This window comes from Podarcis vaucheri (assembly GCF_965113315.1).
Source record: "Podarcis vaucheri genome assembly, chromosome: 9".
In the NCBI taxonomy this organism is placed as follows: Eukaryota; Metazoa; Chordata; class Lepidosauria; order Squamata; family Lacertidae; genus Podarcis; species Podarcis vaucheri.
Window position 1 is genome coordinate 45,550,366 of NC_138767.1, and position 19,492 is coordinate 45,569,857.

Below are 19,492 nucleotides of genomic sequence, written 5' to 3' on the forward strand. Positions count from 1 at the left end.
CTCAGGTGTGTAAATATGATTATGTAGAAATCCGTAGTGGCCTTTCTTCTGATTCCAAACTGCATGGCAAATTTTGTGGTACAGAAGTGCCTGAAGTTATCACATCACAATATAACAACATGAGAATCGAGTTCAGGTCGGATAACACAGTCTCAAAAAAGGGTTTCAAGGCTCACTTCTTTTCAGGTATTAAAACAAAAACCTTGGGTGCAGTCTCTATGAATTGTGTGTTGTTTATGGTGTCCGTAATCTAGGGAAAGTTTTTGCTTGCAATTTTTGCTCATTGATGCTGATGAATGAACATTCTCTTAACATGTTTAGTTTCAATTTTCTACTCAATAAAACAAATATAATATTAATTGTAAGATTTAGACAGCCATAATGATCATAAAGAGGAAGATCATGAAGGGGAACATACCTGACCAGATTCTGAATATCTCATTTATGGTCCTAGTATGCTAGCTTTCTTTTAGAAAGAATATGAATGGTATCTATTTGAATCTGCCTGCAAACAGAATGGACGTCAGAGCAGCTTTAAGGGGGCGAGTAGGGGTCTTCAGGAAAGGAGAGGGAGTGTCATTGCTTGAATAGATTTCCTCTTGTACAACATTGGGTATCACATTATAAATGGATCTTTGATTTAGTATCACTTTGGTACTCATATTAAATACCCTTTTCTGTTTTCTAAAGTTTCTCCACCTAGGAAAGGTCATAGAATCATAGAGTTGGAATAGACCACAAGGGCCATCAAGTCCAACCCCCTGCCAAGCAGGGTAGAGAAGCATGATATAAAAGGGGCACTTACCCAAACAGATACCTTTTTTACATGAAATTTCAGAGAAAGAAAAAATCTCCCTTCCTTACCTGCGCTTTCTGCTCTAATAATTTTAGGCATGGGAAATCTTTGTGGCTAAGTTGACATGTCCAAATACTTTGTCCTGGTTGCACATTCTGGAAGAGGTTAATGTCAAATTTCATAAAGAGTCTGAGCTCTACTAAGGGCTAAGTGGAAGTTGAAGAGGCAATCAAAAGAGTTTGATGATGTTAATATTTGTGGCACCTAGGAAGCAGGAAAGATTCCCCCTTTATCAAGACAGAAGCTTTATGACCCCTGACACGAAGTCCCGAGACACTAAAACAAACTTGTGTATTGGGCCAAAGACATTTCTTTTCCGTTTTAAGTAAATAAACCATCTTTAATACAACAACCCTGAAATAAGTAGATTCCTAAAACTGCAGTCCGAATCCCTGGCTGGCCATGGTGAGGCTTAGCAGAGTGGCATAGCCCCAGCTACATCCATTGACTCACCTCAGCCAGGCTGGAGGAGGAATAATGCCTCTTTGCTACGTCAGCTCCCAGTCTGGTGCAGCAAAGAGGTGTTGCCATCATGTCCCAGTCCAACTCCTTCCTTTCTTGCACCCAACACCCTTCATTACAGGGGTTTCTGCATTTGGGCAGCTGCCTTGTGGCCCTTCTTATCAGTAGAGCTCCTTTGCCAACAACCAGGCAAGGCTGAATGAAGGACCACTTCTACGTCATCCCAAACCCCTCTATCCTAGTGGATTGGAATAGTGGTGTTGTATTGTTCTGTAAGGGACGTGGGTGATGCTGTGGATTAAACCACAAAGCCTAGGATCAGAATGTCGGCAATTCGAATCCCTGCGACAGGGTGAGCTCCCGTTGTTCGGTCCCTGTTCCTGCCAACCTAGCAGTTCGAAAGCACATCAAAGTGCAAGTAGATAAATAGGTACCAATCCGGCGGGAAGGTAAACGGCGTTTCTGTGTGCTGCTCTGGTTCACCAGAAGCGGCTTAGTCATCCTGGCCACATGACCCAGAAACTGTACGCCGGCTCCCTTGGCCAGTAAAGTGAGATGTGCGCCGCAACCCCAGAGTCGGCCACGACTGGACCTAATGGTCAGGGGTCCCTTTACCTTTACCTTTATTGTTCTGTAAATGACATTCTAAGAGTCAAGGCCTTCAGTCATAGAATGTAGTTTAGCTTTTCCATTTTAGCTAGCTTTTGGAACAGCCTGCAGGAGTAGTTAAGCTACTTGAAATCCAATTGATTTCAGTATGTGCTTAAATCACACTGAAGGCAATGGAGATTAAAATCACTTTGGTTGAATAACAATAATCAGGATGTCTGGGCTAGATTGCACACTGTATCAATGATTATGGTTTGAGTCCTATATCTTAAAGTCATTCACTTTCAATTGATGGACAGTAATCTTGCTGTGTCTTTCGTTTTAAATTTTAAAACGTTTCTGCTCAAAATGATTGCCTGTTCCAAAGTGATGTTTGTATGTTACCCTAAAGACTTTGACCACAGATTACAGCAGAGATCCACTGTTGAAACTTTTTTGTGGGGCTCCTTAAGCAGCTCCCATATATAGCATTGGAACTTGAGCAGGGGACTATCTCAATGGATTGTGCTCCTTAAGAATTCAATACTTAATTAACTGCAACAGTTTCCCCCTTGTAGTTTTGATAAAATGTTATCTAGCGTAAGTGTAGGTAAAGGTGTTTCCACTCTGGTCGGCTTCGCTAATAGCTGGATGATTTACTACAGCTTGTGTGTTGTTACTTAGAAATTCAAGAAAGCAGATAAGTAATCTGGCAGAAGTTATAATTTGTAAAGACAAGAAGGTTAAAGGACTGCAGACCTGAAGGGCGGGTTTCTTAAAATAATTATGATTGTTTAGAAATGTTAGCAGACCAGGAAAGAAAATCTCAGACTCAGATTAATATGTGCTTTGTTTCATGGAGACTTATAAAGAACTTTATTTACTTACAGTTAAACGTTTATATTCAGAGTTATTCTGATTTATTGTGTAGTGTAGGTGGTCAAAAGGGATATTACATTTCTGTAGCATGCCATTTTGGATTGCCATCATCGAGCCATTAAAGCAAATCAGAGTTTAATAATTATACATCTAAGCCAAGGATTGCTAAATTCCCTAGAACATTTAAAAATCCACCAGATTCTATCAGTCTCTGGGAGCAGATCAGCCTGTACACCTGCCCCTGCAGGGAAGGTTAGTCACTACCAGTTCAAACTTCACTGGGGTCCATCCATGTCAACGTGATGACAATCAACCCCTGTTCTAACCACTATATCCCTTGCAATCCTCTATGTTGTGTTTCTGACACAATGAATTGAGACAGCCTCAAGGTTGTCATGGTGGCCATGAAGTACTGAACTGGCCCAGCCAAAGCAGAATTGGCATGGATATCGAAGTCCTCCAAGATTAATATTTTGGGGTACTCCAAAACCACCTCTGCCAGCTCAGTTAGGGAGGTGGTTGGCAATGCAGTGGGTGGTACACTAACAAGATCTCCTTTCCCCATAACCCAACATCAAATGCAAACCCTCACATCCAGCTATTACATTTGGATTGGTTTCCTGGTGAAATTTATGGTGTCCCCCCCCCCTATGGATTACTGCCACACATCCTTTCCCTCCAACTTCATCTGGTGCTTCGCAAAAGAAGAAAACCCAAGCAGGCAAAGCTGAGTAAGGACAGGGTCCCCTAGCAAACTTTGTCCATGATCAGAGTTATTTTACAGTGGTTGGATGTGGCCTTAAATAATGGCACCACCAGATGAGAGGACAGGTCAACATAGCTACTCAAATCTCTGTTGAGGGTTGGCTGAGCAGGAGCAAGACATCCAGTGTCTCTAATCCCTTCCTGTGATGATAATATTGCTTACCCACCATTCCATACTTCCCCTTCCCCTAAACTCATCTTAGAAACCTCACAATTAAATGAGAGATTCATAGATGAACTAACATGATGGTTCTGTATTTCCTAGCTATACATAGAAATGTCTGTACAGTTGTACCTTGGTTGTCCTGAATGCTGCAAACCCGGAAGTAAGTGTTCTGGTTTGCGAACGTTTTCCGGAAGCCGAACGTCTGACGTGGCTTCTGCTTGACTTCAGGAAGCTCCTGCAGCCAATCGGAAGCCGCGCCTTGGTTGTCAAACAGTTTCGGGAGTCAAACGGACTCCCGGAACGGATTAAGTTCGACAACCAAGGTACCACTGTATATGTATTTTCTGCGAAACACAGAAGATAGCCCCATCTGATGAAGTTCGCTTCTTATTTTACTACAACAAATTGTTTGGATTCTTTTATGATGGCTTTATACACCAAATGCTCACAGTGAGTTAAATTTTGAATGTCCTTTCAGAAAATACCTGCTCGTTCCTGACGTTTAAACAATATTCAACCTTGCAGGCTGAAATCCCAAATTTATGGGGAGGAACCCCCATTGGGACTGTCAGCCCCTCCATGTATCCATGGTGTCCTGGTACTCCAGATGCCGTGCAAAGCAATCCCAAGCATGTTGTAGTCAGGGCAGGGAGGTGGAGTTTGTGTTTGGGGTGGGGGGCTTGGCATTTCTTCACACCCCAGAGTGACCAGTAGTCCTGGGCGCTGCAGGGCTGTTTGGAAGGCTGGGCTGACCATTGCAGAGGATGGCTATTACTGGCCATCCACATAAGGAACTGGGGTGTTGTTGAGGCATCTCCTGGGGATCCCCCTCCTAGTCTGATATTGTTTTCTGTCTCCATGGCTGCAACTCCTTCTGACCCCTTTCTGACTCTCTAGACCAGGGGTCAGCAACCTTTTTCAGCCATGGGTCGGTCCACCATCTCTCAGAGCATGTGGGGGCCGGACTATATTTTGAGGGGGGAAGTGAACGAATTCCTGTGCCCCACAAATAACCCAGAGATGCATTTTAAATAAAAGCACACATTCTACTCATGTAAAAACACGCTGATTCCTGGACCATCTGTGGGCCAGATTGAGAAGGCGATCCGGCCCCTGGGCCTTAGCTTGCCGACCCCTGCTCTAGACTGCAGCTGCCTCATTACTGCTGGGAAAAGAAGCTTGGAAGAGACATGTTAGCATAAACACATTGTTTCCATTCTTGGGGTGTTTGGCTTCTGTTAGACAATTGCTCAAAGTGTCCAGTTTTTGTGGAGCGGATTTCCCAAGCGCAAAGTGCCTGAGCCCCTCTCCTGAGTGGGCTACACCTTATTGCAGGAAGACTGAAGTAAAGTGAAGTGAGGCTGGGAGATGTGCAGCTTATATCCTGCTGTTCTGGCTGTGCAATTGGCTGGGAGTTATAACAAATCCTGAGTTGTCTATCATGGCAGTGTGGCCAGGGCTGCCAGCTGAGCCTGCTCCTGAGGATCAGGTCCCCGCCACTGACGTCCATTGTGTGTTTTGAGTTACACCACCCTTTTGGGCAGCTTAATTTAGACTGGGTTGCCAGGTCATGTGACCAAGCTAAACAGACTTGGGATCCATTGTAAGTCTGCTCCCCCCAGTTTACCTCCAGGATTGGGGAACCCCCTGAGCTAGAGATCTTCTGTATGCTAAGCTGCTCAGTTCAGCGGATCTGATCTCTCCCTAAGGATTGCCCCCTAAGCCAAGAGCTTCAGGGGAAAACTGATTTTTTGGAGGGAGGAATTTTCTAGGAAAGACTGTGGGTAGGCATTCTGGAAGGAATTTCCAGGCATAGAGACAAAAATGAGATAATGGGTGGAGCCATTGAAGAGCGTAGGAGACGATTATGCAGCTGAGGGCAGTGGGACTATTCAAGTGATTACTGAATCTCACTAACAATTTAACATAAATAATTAGTAGCGTTGATAGCATAATCTAATCCTGTACGCCAGACGCTGTTGGAAATAGCATTTCCTGGACATCAATGCTGAATGGAGAGCTGAATAACTGCTACTATAGTATGAATATAGCTAAACATTCCCACTGAAATAACACCATTGGTAATCTTTTCTTGGCTACATGCAGAAACTTCTAGGCCAAAAACACGCTATGAGAAATATACAGATGGCATATTCAGGATACTAATTTAAAGCACTGACATCTTTTGAAAAATATCTAACAGTGTATACAAAGATGACTTTATGCTTACAAGAGGCAGTGTAAGTTCATATGTTAGAAGTCATTTGTTAGAAGTCAGGATGCTTATCAGGCCACTGAAGTCAGATTCTGAAGGACTATTATTGTGACTATTGTAGTGTATGTGCTAATAGTAATGAAATAAAGATCCTATGAATCATAAAGAATAAAAAAAATTAATTTGGAAAGGTGAATTATATGAAAACATGCCCATCTGGTTGGATTTCTACAGCTCAGTTAGGAAACAGAATCATGGGATCAATAGAGTTTTTTGATTAGAACAAAGAAGATGGCAGAATTGGCCTGGGACCATAGCACTAGGAGTGGGGATTTAACCCTTTTCAACTTCCATTTTCCTGATTTAAACCCTTCTACCATAAGCTATTATTCACCCATATGGGGGAAAAGGTTCCCTCCGTATTTTCCCTTTCAGGGTGAATAGCAGCTCTGGGTGTATTTATACAGAGCAAATAGCTCAGATAGAAGGGTTGAATCCCTCTACCCAGCTAACATGGCATCAATAAAATCCTCCCAAGACCTTCAAACTTCAGAATAATCCACAGAAAATCCTAATCATAGATCCCCTGCATTGCAGTCCAGTTTGACACTGAGTGACAGCTTCAAAGTCCAGAGTCTGCAAAAGTTTTAATAGGAAAAAATATAGTAGGAAACCAAATCTAGAGGATCATTGGATACATAAGAAGAAATATTAACATATGATAGACTGCAGTGGGTTCAGAGCAGAGTAAACACAGAATTCTACTTCACCCCCCAAAATGAAACTTTTATAAATAAATGAAGTATTATAAGTTTAATTCTTTAAAATAGCAATAACAACAACATCTTATTAATTAGTTTGTTTAATTCCAAGCTGAAATACATTGTTTAACCACTAAAGTTCTAGTGTTCCAGTGACGTTTGTTCTTTGTATGATCAGTTTTGTATAATTGGTTTTGTTCCATTCTGAAAATGAATTCATTTTATTATCCTATATGACTGTATATTGGCAGAGGAGGTGGGATTGTAGAATAGTGATGACCATGTTACTATAAACAGATGAAAAGTTATAATGAAACTGCCCTTGAGCAGATTGATGTTTGAAGAATCACTCAGTCACTCATTTTTGGTGCCATCCTGGTACATTTTTTCCTACAGACAAGAGAGCTGCCTGCAAGGAGAAAATTTTTGTTTTTGAATCATGCAAGGACTTGATAGAGGTTGCCCCTTCAGGCCAAGTACGTATAATTCACAGACTGGCCTCTGAGGGTCTCAGAGGTATGACCTTATGTCTTGTGAATGGTTAAAATCTAACATATTGCTGAGAATGGATCTTTCCCTTTTATAATTACTGACAGAGAGAAATACACAAAGGATCCATTCAAAACTGGGAGACAGAGTTCCATCTCTTGAGCACAACAAATGGTTTGCATTTAGTCAGCAAAACATTTGTTTCTCTAACTAATCACTAATTTTTTTCCCCTTCTAAGATTTTCAATTTGGAATGCACATGATGGGAAATCTACACTGGCTTATGTAAAATGTAGATAAGACTTTTGCTGCACCATTCACTAACTGTGCCAAACTATTGTATTCTGCTGAAGTTTCACTTTCTGTCCTGTGATCATTATACAACACCGCTAGAGAGGGAACAAAAGATTTGTTTCAATAAAGCAGATATACCTTGAGCAAAACAGCTTTTGACGGAATATACACAAACATGACTTTTCCATTTCAGGTATTTTGATTGAACAGAGAGGGCTTTGATAGCCTCTGAGAAATTAGAGCTCTTTATTCATGGACCTGCTATTTGCAATAAGTACTTTTGAGCTCACTTTCTATACATTTGACCAGTTTGTTAGACAATTGCTTGTTAAGGAGAAGAAATGCTAGAAAGGTCACCATTCCCTGGTCAGTTCTCTGCTTGCCTTTCCCATTACCTTTTGCAGGAGAAAATTTGTCACAGGTTTGCTTTCTAAAGAGATAAAAAGCAAGCTTTCTCACACTAAATGGGTATATCTGTATTGTTGCTCTAGGGTTCAGGATGAACTTCAACAGTCTAAGTTGGAATCTTTCCACCAATTAATGCTCATTTGTTTTGGCTGGAGTCCAAAGTCTGCATGTAGTGTTTCTTTGCATGCATCACAGCCTTCTAGGCTTCCTTGGGTATACACAGGGGCTCTTCGGATGCTGGCTTTCCTGACCCTTGCACGATCACAAATGTAAATGGCACATTTCTATTTAATTAAATTGCAGTCTAGCATTTAGATTAGTTAACATTTTCCCTGCAAGTCAGTAGCCTGCTGGCAGACCACATTTGTATTGGGCCAGCAGAAACTTTGCATAGAACTTGGTCCCTTTTCTTTGTTTTGTTGTAGGGAGACACAAAGCTTGTGTCGTTAGCTTATAGAAGGGACTCTCGCCAGGAAGTGAGAATCCTATGTAGTTTTCACAAAGGCTTCCCCATGTGGTGAAACAGAGAGAGAGAGAGAGAAAATACCTGCAGGAAGAGGAGGACTAGAGAGAGTTATTTCCAATAACTGATGATGTGTGAAATCCCTCCAAGCTTCTTGAAGAGGAGTCTGTGTGGGTCATACATTTCAGCATGTAGGATGTTGGAGTGCTGGACAATGCAGCTATTTTGTTCCTTTGGATTACTGTACGCAAGTTTCAGTTAAAGAAGAGGGACAGAGAACACAGGGCAAATAAAAAGCTGTTGCCAGAAACTGATGGTAAAAGGCAGCTTGCGCATGTGCAGTGATTTTGGCTGTACCAACTATGACATAAAATAACTGCATGCTGGTCTTGTTCAGACAATAACACTTCCTTTACTGTGTCCTAATGAAGGGGAGGGCTTTGCCTCCCTAAATATGCATTTCTGTAACAGCATTGTGGTGATATATTCAGCCCCTATTAGCCATACTTCCCCAGGGAGAGTCCTAAAATGCAATTAATGCATTGCACCTAAACACACACACACACACACACACACACACACACACACACACACACCACACACACACATTTCAATACGTAGCTTAATGCCCAGTCACAGTCACTGCACTCCTATGCATAGTTTCCTTAGGCGTAAGCTCAGTTGAACTCAGTGGGGCTCACTTCACACTTTATAGGTTTAATTTCAGAAGTGGCTGAGCCAGTGGCATTCAGTTGCAAAGCTACCTTCCTGGCAGGTATGTTGCTGCCACTTGTTGAAATGGAGAGGGGGTGAGGTGGCAGGGAGTCAGGGCTGTGCGGGCACACACTGGCAGCAATGCCAGAATGGCTTTGCCAGTGTGACTGCACAGTCCTGAGCTCTCTGCCACCTCTCCCTCTTGGTATGTAGCTGTGATGATGCTGCCCAGAAGTTATCATTGCGTCTCTGCCCCACCAGCTGAGCTGCTTTTGTTCCATCTGTAAAACACATCAAACTTTAACAAAATACCTTCAGCCAGCTGAAACACAGCCCTTTCACTTTTAACCAGAAATGCCAGCCAGCTCGCAAATAAGTGTCACAATTTACACAGCTGGCATGAAGTAGGAGCCCTATCTGAGTACAGTGGTGCCCCGCAAGATGAATGCCTCGCAAGACGGAAAACCCGCTAGACGAAAGGGTTTTCCATTTTTGAGTTGCTTCGCAAGACGAATTTCCCTATGGGCTTGCTTCGCAAGACGAAAACGTCTTGCAAGTCTTGCGTTTTTTTCCCGCTCCCCCCCTTTTTCTAAGCCGCTAAGCCACTAATAGCCTTTTAGCCGCTAAGCCGCTAAGCCTTTAATAGCCACTAAGCTGCTAATAGCGCTAATCCGCTAATAGGGTTGCTTCGCAAGACGAAAAAACCGCTAGACGAAGAGACTCACGGAACGGATTATTTTCGTATTGCGAGGCACCACTGTAAAAAGAAAGAGGTACCCACCCTCAGCTTGGTGAGCTTCTTCATTCTCTGTGTGAATCAGTTCCTCTATACTAATCTGCAGCTAATGAACTTGAAAGCCTTGTTATCGCCACATGGCAAGGAAGGCCTGCTGGTAACTTTATCACTCCAGTAGAACACATTGTCATTCCTGCTCTGAGAAAAGTCCTGGAGCTCTGCTTCTTTTCATTCTGCCTCCACTGTGCCACTGTCCTCCAGTCTCTGATATAACCATCAACAACTCTGATTATTTTAGCTTTGCTGAAAAGAGAGGGCCTTACAAACATCTAGTGTGGCATGTCATTTTGAATATGTTTCAGAAATAAGTCTTGCCAGTTTTGATTTAATGGATCAGCCCCACCTAAAATAATAACAGCTGAATGGGGGCAGCAGATGCCTCTGTCTTGCTGGAATGACTGCCTCTTAATCTAGTTTGGCTTTTCTCCTTGCAAATGAATTTTTATGCTGTTTAGTTCAGCTCACATTGCCCCCACCCCCACCCCGCTTTAGCCTAACACACTAAAAGCATTTTTAGAGGATTACTACTCAGCAAACAGGGTACTACTGCCTGCCATGTTACAGATTTTCCTGCAATACATAACATCTATTTCTTTCATGTACTGTTTAAATATGCTTTGCTTTTTAAGGTGTTATGCCATGTCCAGATTCATTGTGATCAAAGCGCCTTTGTCACTGTCTCGAGAGGGAAAAACCGTAATAAATCACAATGTATTATTAAGAAGTACCAGCATGTGCTGAGCTTGGAATCTTGTTCAGCCTAATTTTATTTCGTCTCACTTTTGGTACTGCTGCCAAAATGCCACTGGTATAAATTCAATACTTTTGTTTTTGTTTTGTTTTGTTGCGTGCATCTAAATAGTACTGATTAGAACTGCACGAGTCGTGACCCATGAAGCCAAATGCAGCCCTTCAGAGGATTAATCAGCAATGTTTTTGCTTCCTGTTTGGGACTGTAAAGCAAGGGGAGGTTTTGTCGAACACCCAGCATAAACTCAGATGCTGCCACACCTGCTGGTGAAACATTGTTGGAACAAAGAAAATTAGTTATAATTTAAAATTATAGACATGGGCCCATTCCCCCCGCCGAGAGTCTTTTCTCTTCTGTGCCCCCCCTCCCCCCAAAAAAATGGGTGGAGTCAGGATGAAATGAGAGAAATATAATAAGAATATGGGGATCAGGAATAAGAAATTCTAGATGTTCACAGAGCAGGGTGTTTACTGAGATGGCACCATCGTCCCCCAAATGCCTCACTTGGATGTACAGTAGTACCTCGGTTTACGAACTTAAACCGTTCTGGAAGTCCATTCTTAAACCAAAACTGTTCTTATACCAAGGCACGCTTTCCCTAATGAGGCGCCCTCTGCCTTTTGGATTCCGTTCTTAGATTGAGGTAAAGTTCGCAAACCAGGACACTGCTTCCAGTTTTGCGGAGTTCGTAAACCTAATCGTTCTTAAACAGGACTGTTCTTAAACCGAGGTACCACTGTAGTGTCATTCAAAAGGCATTGTGGTTGAAATTACGGTGACCTTCATTGACCCCTCTCTTCTTGGTAAAGCCATAGTCCCTTGTTTATTTCTAGAATTTATTTTGCTTCCCCTCAGGATGGGGGGAATTTCCCAATGCCTCCCCAGTTTTGTGGCCTGAAGGTGGAGCTGTAAGAGTGGGGAGGCATTTTGGGCTTTGCACTAAAAATTAAATATGGGCAGCGGTTTGTTGGCCTGGGCGTTAATGATTTGCTTGAGAATGGCCATTGCACTAGGTTGCAGGTTGAGCAATGAATGGGCATACAAAGAGAGGATAAAACGAGTGCCTTGGTTTTTCCCTTTTCTGGACTTAAACGTAACTAAACCGTTCTATACTTTATTCTGGAAACTGGAGGAAGATATTCCACTCACCACAAATGTCCTGTGTATCTTGTAGATAAGGATGAATGTTCTAAAGACAATGGTGGCTGCCAGCATGAATGCATCAACACTGTAGGAAGCTATGTATGTCAATGTCGCAATGGATTTGTGCTACATGAAAACAAACACGACTGCAAGGAAGGTAAGAAGCAGTAGTATGAAAGAGCTGCTTACTTTGAAAGCTTTGCCAGATGTAGCCTGCATTCAGACATGGGGTTTATTGTGTTAATTTTACTAGTAGTAATACTCATGCTTCCTGTCTCAATTAATAAGGACCTTTTACAATGCATTATGAAATTGTGGCTTTTTGATAGATATACTGCCACTGCTACATTGCGCTAAATTTTAACATGACAAAAAAGAACTGTATACTGGGATTACCACCCCAGATTCTGCCACGTGAGATTACAGCACAAACCTCCCATGGTTTTCGGGGTGTTGCAAACAAGTCCCCCCCCCCAAAAAAAAACATAACACAGAAATACGCTCTAAATTTACCGTAGTTTCCACCAGATTTCCAGAAGTTGCTTTTACACGCTGTGAAAGATCATGTAAAATGTGGCTGATATCTCTTAAGGAAACATCAGGAAAACAAGTTCTGCCTGAACGCTGCCCAAGCTATTTGGGCATTTGTACCTGTTGCAAGGCACATTATGGAAAAGTTCTGTATTATTTGTAGTGGACACTGCCATAAATGCAAAGCCAAACGCTAAACTACAACTATGGATTATTGTTTGTTAGACTAAATAATTAGTTTGTCAGTGGTGATGGTGGTGACCATGAAATTAGGAGGATTACTAGCCCTGGATTAACTTCCAGACAATGTTGCCATTGCCATGAAATGATGCTTTTCTGTTTACATGGTATACACGTTCATTCAGACTCACTCAGTCTTTCTGTCAATTATTGATGCAGCCGAGTGTGAACAAAAGATCCATAGTCCCAATGGAATTATCACGAGCCCTAACTGGCCTGACAAATATCCGAGCAGGAAGGAATGCACATGGGAAATCAGCGCAACTCCTGGTCACAGAATCAAAATAGTAAGTAGCTCTTTGCAGCCCTTTGCAGTTCACCTGTAGATGATTGCAATGTTGTTTTAAGATTAAGATGAGTCATGGTTGAAGGCAGTTGGTTAAATATACATGGCCAGGTTGAAAAGTTTCCTTCACACCATGATGGGGAACCTGTGGACCTTGGGATCTTGCTGGGATCCAACTTCTGTACTGCATGTGTAATTTAGACAAGAGAAGATCATCTTCTCATTACCATTCAGATGAGCGAATCCTAAAGCACAGTGCAATACAGCACCTTTTAGATTAAAACGCAACCTAGCTCTCAGTTTGGATGGAACGAGTTCTGTTTTTAACCAGCTTCTTGTGGAGCTTTTCTGTATCCACGAGAGGCCAAATAGCACAATACTTGGTCATATGAGAATAGTCTGGTTGAACAAAATTTATGAGTAGCAACTGGGATAGTTGTACAGCTGTTTTATGGTGCACATGCAGTTTCCTTCTATTACAGATGCCTAATCTTCCTAAAAAATAAAAGCCAGGAAAGTATCAGTGTTTCAGTTTGCAGAGCTTTGTGATTATTCTGACTGTTTTCTCTCCACTGCCAAAACATCGGCACTTGACTACATGAAGTTCCTCAAGGCCAGCTGTTAACATAAACTGGCATCACATTGTACTTTGGATGGCTTCCACTGGGGATTCAGTAGATTAGAGCTGCTTTATTGTCCCAGACACAACTCGACAGCAGTTCTGTTTGCTCTCCACTTGACTTTTGTTTGGTTTCGTCGCTTTTAAAATATTGCCTCTGAATATATTGCCTTGCTGTACTGGAAAGTTCCTCAGATGCTCCTGCTCCCTGCCTGATGGGACTGGGGCAGGAGGGAAGAAAGCGAGGAAAAAGATGTGGGAAAGCCCATGCCAGGCATGCGTCAGAACAGCATGAAAGGGAACCTTCTTTCTTTTTAAAACTGATGTGAAATGGCCTTTTCATAAATAGTTTTCAGGTTGCAACCCTAAACACTCTTAGAGTAAGCCCCATTGGCCACAGTGGGGCTTACATCTAAGTAAATATTTACAGGATTGTCCTGAATGAGTCTCTTCTTTAACATTTAATTTAATACACAAGGTGGTTGTTGTTGTTAAAAAACAGCCTAACTTCTGCTGTGGTGGTACAATTGCATTCTATGAGAACCTTCTGACCACGGAAGACTTTTGATGTGGTGGAGGAATCCCTTTGGCAATCCAGGAAAGGAAAAATTTTGTGTAGATTCTGTACTGGATTTTCAGCTCCCTGTACCCCCACCCAACTGCTCCAGAAGGTTGAGGGACTCTCTGGAAGGAGAAATGGGCAAAAATTGCTCCTCCCCTTCCTTTTAGGAAAGACTACCACTATCATGGGAGAGTCTGGATCCAACCCACTTTCTTTGTTAGTTCATTATTACACTACTTACAAAAGTTGCATGCCGTTAAAAATCCAAAATGCCCAGAGTAGCAAAACTATAGCATGGAGCTGACCTCAGGTTCACATTCAGAACACACCTGAAGTAATGGATCAATACTTTGTTAAACCTTTCAGGTTTTTAATGAGTTTGAAATTGAGCAACATCAAGAATGTGCCTACGACCATTTGGAAGTTTTTGATGGGGAAACGGAGAAGTCACCAATTCTTGGACGTTTGTGTGGAAGTAAGATACCAGATCCCCTTGTCGCTACTGGAAATAAGATGTTCCTTAGGTTTGTCTCTGATGCATCAGTACAGAGAAAAGGCTTTCAAGCTACTCACACTACAGGTATGAAAATAATTCCCACTACTTTTGTTGATAAATGTTTAAAAATGTCTGGGGCCAAATTTTAATCTGGGCTACGTTTCCATTAAGCAAAAAGGGGAGCAAATATTAGTTATATGTTCCTAATACAACATTATTGCCTGTGCTTCTAATGTCCTCCGTCTTTTTATTACTGGTGGAACAAAAACTGGTAGTATTGACCATCTTGTTGAATCCAATGGGCTTTTTAATGAAGATGAAATATGGGGCTTCAACACTGGAAGCACATTGCATCCTTCAGACACTCAAAATTCTGTTAGAAAAAGCAGCTGCCAACATACTGATGTCTGTTATTTTTTCCAGGTCAAATATTATTTCTAGTTCCTTGCTATTTCAATTCCTTGGTTTATACTGGCCCCTAGCGGTGGTTCTAATATCATTCTTACCACCATCATGATTCAGAAACACAGGGTGGGAAATTATGTGTGGTTCCTTTTAAAACAAGATCGAAAGAAGTGTATATTTGTTTTTTTTCTTCCTTTCTTTGCACAGAGTGTGGTGGTCGTCTGAAAGCTGAGGGCAAAGCAAGAGATCTCTACTCTCATGCTCAGTTTGGTGACAACAACTATCCAGTTCAAGCGGATTGTGAATGGCTAATAGTATCAGACCGTGGTTACCGAATAGAGTTAACTTTTCAGACTTTTGAGGTGGAGGAAGAAGCAGACTGTGGTTATGACTACCTAGAGCTCTTTGACGGTCATGATACAACTTCTCTGAGGCTTGGTCGGTTTTGTGGATCAGGGGTATGTAATCTTGAAGTTATTCCAATGATTAAGACTCTTCCAAATATGAATAAATAAAATGACTATGGATGTGAAATATAGACGTTAATGCCCAAACAACTTTTTGTTGTCTTTCTCTATACAGAAGATAGAAACACACCCCTATACACCTTATCACAACCTGCTTTTTTTTTTTTAAACTCCTCTGAGTTTAAAAGCAGGTTGTGGTGCAGTGATAGGGTTCCCTATTTGAGAAAAAAAGAAGTATCAAAGCCCCACTGGTTCTTCTTAGCAAAGTGTATGTAAAGGGACATATTGTACTTCTGCCAGTGCTTTGGCCTTTATAACCTACATGTTCATTGAAGTTAACAAAATTAAGTAATACCTGTTTCGACAAGGCTGCTTTTATTCTTCAAGGTGAGAAAAGTCAAACAGTAAGCAAATGAGCTATACATACATAGAAAAGCCAGAATTTAGAAATTCATTCTGCTTTCATCACTGAATGCTAAAAGCAAGACATGATATAAAATCCAATTTTGTGTTTCCTTCGTGAAAGCCATCTAGTTCATTTAATATTTAGTCAATACTAAATTCATTATATTTCCCTGAACTTGCTTTTAAAGAACTTTTTCTGAGAGATGAAACTAAACAGTTTCGGAAGGTTCTGTGCATGGGTTTTCCACATTAAGAGAAACTTAGGAGGAACCTTTCAATGTGAGTTAGTTTATTTTAAGTAGAGACTCTTCAAATAAAGTTTTAGTTGGGTGTAATGGAAAGGAGAGTGTAGTATGTGCCTTATGGGTAGCACAACATAGTGTGGGCACCTGAAGTTTGAAACTATAGTTATCTCTCAGCATGGTCTTCAGACAAGATGGAGCAAGTATCAGTATCAGAGTTTGGAGTGTGCAATATACAAACACTGATGTAAGGGGGTGGGGAATTGCTGAAGCAAGTGATGACAGTAATTGGGGCCATCCACAAACACTATTTCATAGGATGCTTAAAAGCTCAGGACTGCAAATCTTTGGAGAAAGATCATGATATATTAAAGGGAGGGAATTAAATTTGAATGAAAATCTGCTAAAGGGAAGGATTTTCTGTACTGCATCAATAGCTAGAAAGACAGATTTTTGTCACGAGGACAAAAAATAGACACAAACTACATAGATTTCCATGATTTTTTGTTCACTTTTTTTTTAGCTCAAGGCTATCTTTCAGATGAAGTATGCTAAGCAGAGAGTGTCTGCTTAATTCTTTCCCACTTTCATCTCAAAGTTGCCCTTCTCAAGTTGCTTTTACCACAAAGAGGAGAGCAATTCTGAGCTGAAAAATGACAGGTGTAAGGGTACAGCAACCACACACCCATTAGTGTCCCAATCATATGTAGCCTGGTTCCAGGCTGCTTTAGTTTTAAGCAGCAGCAACAGCAACAACACAGAATTCTAAAGCTCTGCTTGGTGTGTAGTTTGAGCCTCAGAAGCAAGCATGCTCCATGCTCTCAAAGCACAACTCCATTCAGTGCTGATAGCAGAACAAACATCAGCAGACTGTGGCCTCGTCTAGAGAAAGGAAGACCACACTGTTAATTGTTGCAACATGCTTAACTGTGTTCATGGTAACCTTGGCAACCCCTTTTTTTCCCCTTTCCCTGCAGCCGCAAGAAGAGATTTATTCGGCAGGTGATGCTATTTTACTTCATTTTCACACGGATGATACAATCAACAAGAAAGGATTCCATATACGATACAAAAGCATAAAACATCAAGACAGTGTTCACACCAAAAAATAACAGAAGATCCCTTAGGCCACAAAATGAGACAGAAAGAGTGACTGTTGCGGAGAGAGGGGGGATGGGTTTTGTTTTGTGTTGTTTTTTAAATAAAAAGACTGACATTCTTAGTAAACAAACATTTTTACACCATGCGTCCAAACTGAAGGAAACCTGAAACATCTCACTGCTAAATATATTCCTATTCTAGAGGAACAGACATTATAGCGATGACGTGTGGTCTCAGGCGTGGCTGTCTCTGCAAAGCCAGTGGAGGGGCGCTGCATGCTTCCAGGGAGACTATAAGAGCTTTGCTCACAGCTTGACAAATGTCATAGTTGCCTGCATACTCAACCAGTAAAGAACCAGGGAAAGTGACCCTGCAGACTCTTGACAAGTGACTGGTGTTCAGGAGGGGGGGATGGGAAATGCCTACCTTCTGCAGGTCATGCACTCAAAAACAAACAAATGCTGTCCTTATATTTTTCTTATTTTAATTGCTTTGGTGATATATCCAAGATACAGTGAATGCAAAGAAAAGTCAGGGGGGAAAAGGGGAGGGGGATCTTCTGAGATTATTATGCACTCGTAATTCATCTGTCCCACCAACGCATTAATGTAATGAAAACTGGAAAACTACATCTGCGAAATCGTTGAAACTTTAGAGAGTTGATCATAGCAACATATTGGAATGTCTGAAGCGTTATACATTCATCATCATTATGGGAACATCCAGACTTTGGACGTTGTCATTTACTGAGGACATTGAGTTTATTATTGCTGAAGGACTCCATACCTGCTGACCTCTTAAATTTTACACTAAGTACTTATGAGAACGAGTCTTTTACAAGCCTGCTGTGGACCTTTATTCAATAAACAACAGAAGTAACCAGGGCCGGGATAATCCAAAACACCAGTTAATGGATTTCGTTTCAGTCATAATGAGCTGCTGCTCAGCATTTCCTTGAAAATGTTTGTGAATGGTTTCATTTCATTTTTTAATTTTAAACCAGTCAAAAATGAATATTAAAAAGTTGGTTTCCAAAAACGTATTTCTCAGCAATTGGGGACAAAGGGGGTGGGTGGGTGTTTTCTGGAAATAAGACTTTTGTGATGGCAAAGATAATTTCTATGGTGCTATTCCATGAACATATTATTAAAAAATATATAACCACAACGCAAGATGTTTTAGATCTTTTGAGCCAACAATCTGCAGATCATGAATGTCTCACTATGCCTGGCTGCATCTTAAGAAGAACAGACTTTCTAAGCATGTGAAAAACAATGGCAGCACTAGCCCTGTGGAACAACTACTACTATTGCCTTAGAATTCTTGCACATGATCATACAGATCTTTCTGTAGATACATCCGATTTGATAAAGAACTTGACAATTTGAACATTTCATGTGTGTGTTCACAAAAGTGATCCACGAGCAAGTTCCCATCTGCAGAGCAAGATCATCAGTTGTAAATACAGTGGACTTCCTATTGATGTAGAAATAAGTACTTTTAGGAGAAACTATTGTATGTGCTTTAGGCCATACATGGCTTTAGTCACAATGTATATGCATCATGTAAGTATGTATGAATGAGTGCTTTAAAAAGAGTGAGATGTGTTGTGTACGGATGGACAGGTAAATTGTATTTCATGTGCCAAGTTCTACCAGAATTCGGATTGACTGTAGCAACTTCCTTTAAAGGTTTCATAAGCAGGACTTCAATAAAGAATCCAAGAGCTAATGAAATGTTACGTTTCATTTAAAAGAACTATTTTGGTATTATTTGATGCTGGTTGCTACACCACTTAGTTTTTGTTTCCTTACCACAATCATACACTGGCATTAATAAATGTGTTGTTGTTGTTGTTTTTTTAAAAAATAATATTAAAATAAAACTAAGCATGTGCAGGTCTCATTATTTGTATGCTGTTTCTGTATCACTCCTTTCATCCTCCAAATGACATAAATGTCAAGGGTGTCTCCTAGCCAAAGGAATGCACACAGCAGAGAGTTTATCATCAAAGATAACACTTACAGTCACTTCTACAGCTCTGGGTATCTGTGCACACCAGTGTAGCATCTAGGCAGCTGTTCCCAGGTCTGTGTTCTATAGAGCTATTGCAGCAAGAGAAGACCACTCCCTCTCCCCCCATTTACTAACGTTTCCCCGACAGGCTGTGAACCTTTGTGGAAGCTTCCTCTGCTCATCCCTTTGCAATCCCCTCCTGGTTCTGGGAGACAGTGGTGCAGGTTGTCTGGTTGGAAAAGACCTGTGGCAGGGCCTTTTTGGTGGTGGTTCCCTGATTGTGGTTAGGTGCCTTAGTTTCCCTATTAACCTTTAGGAGAAATTTAATTAACATTTTTGTTTACCTAGGCATTTGATGGCCAAATGTCCTCT

The 19,492-nt window shown here is 41.3% G+C and overlaps 1 protein-coding gene across 3 annotated transcripts in view; it reads left to right on the plus strand.

Annotated features, from left to right (window-relative positions):
- TLL1 (tolloid like 1) overlaps positions 1-19,009 on the plus strand; it is a 121,126-nt gene extending 102,117 nt beyond the window's left edge. For 2 of the 3 annotated variants that reach the window (XM_082237195.1, XM_082237196.1), the window contains 6 exons: positions 6-186; positions 11,782-11,907; positions 12,681-12,808; positions 14,355-14,568; positions 15,097-15,347; positions 16,981-19,009. In XM_082237195.1, coding sequence (XP_082093321.1) covers positions 6-186; positions 11,782-11,907; positions 12,681-12,808; positions 14,355-14,568; positions 15,097-15,347; positions 16,981-17,115 — 1,035 coding nt within the window. In that variant the 3' untranslated portion in view covers positions 17,116-19,009. Of the gene's footprint in view, positions 1-5; positions 187-7,088; positions 7,209-11,781; positions 11,908-12,680; positions 12,809-14,354; positions 14,569-15,096; positions 15,348-16,980 lie in introns of all 3 variants that reach the window. The other variant, XM_082237197.1, reaches the window with a different exon arrangement.
- Positions 19,010-19,492: the final 483 nt, after the last annotated feature.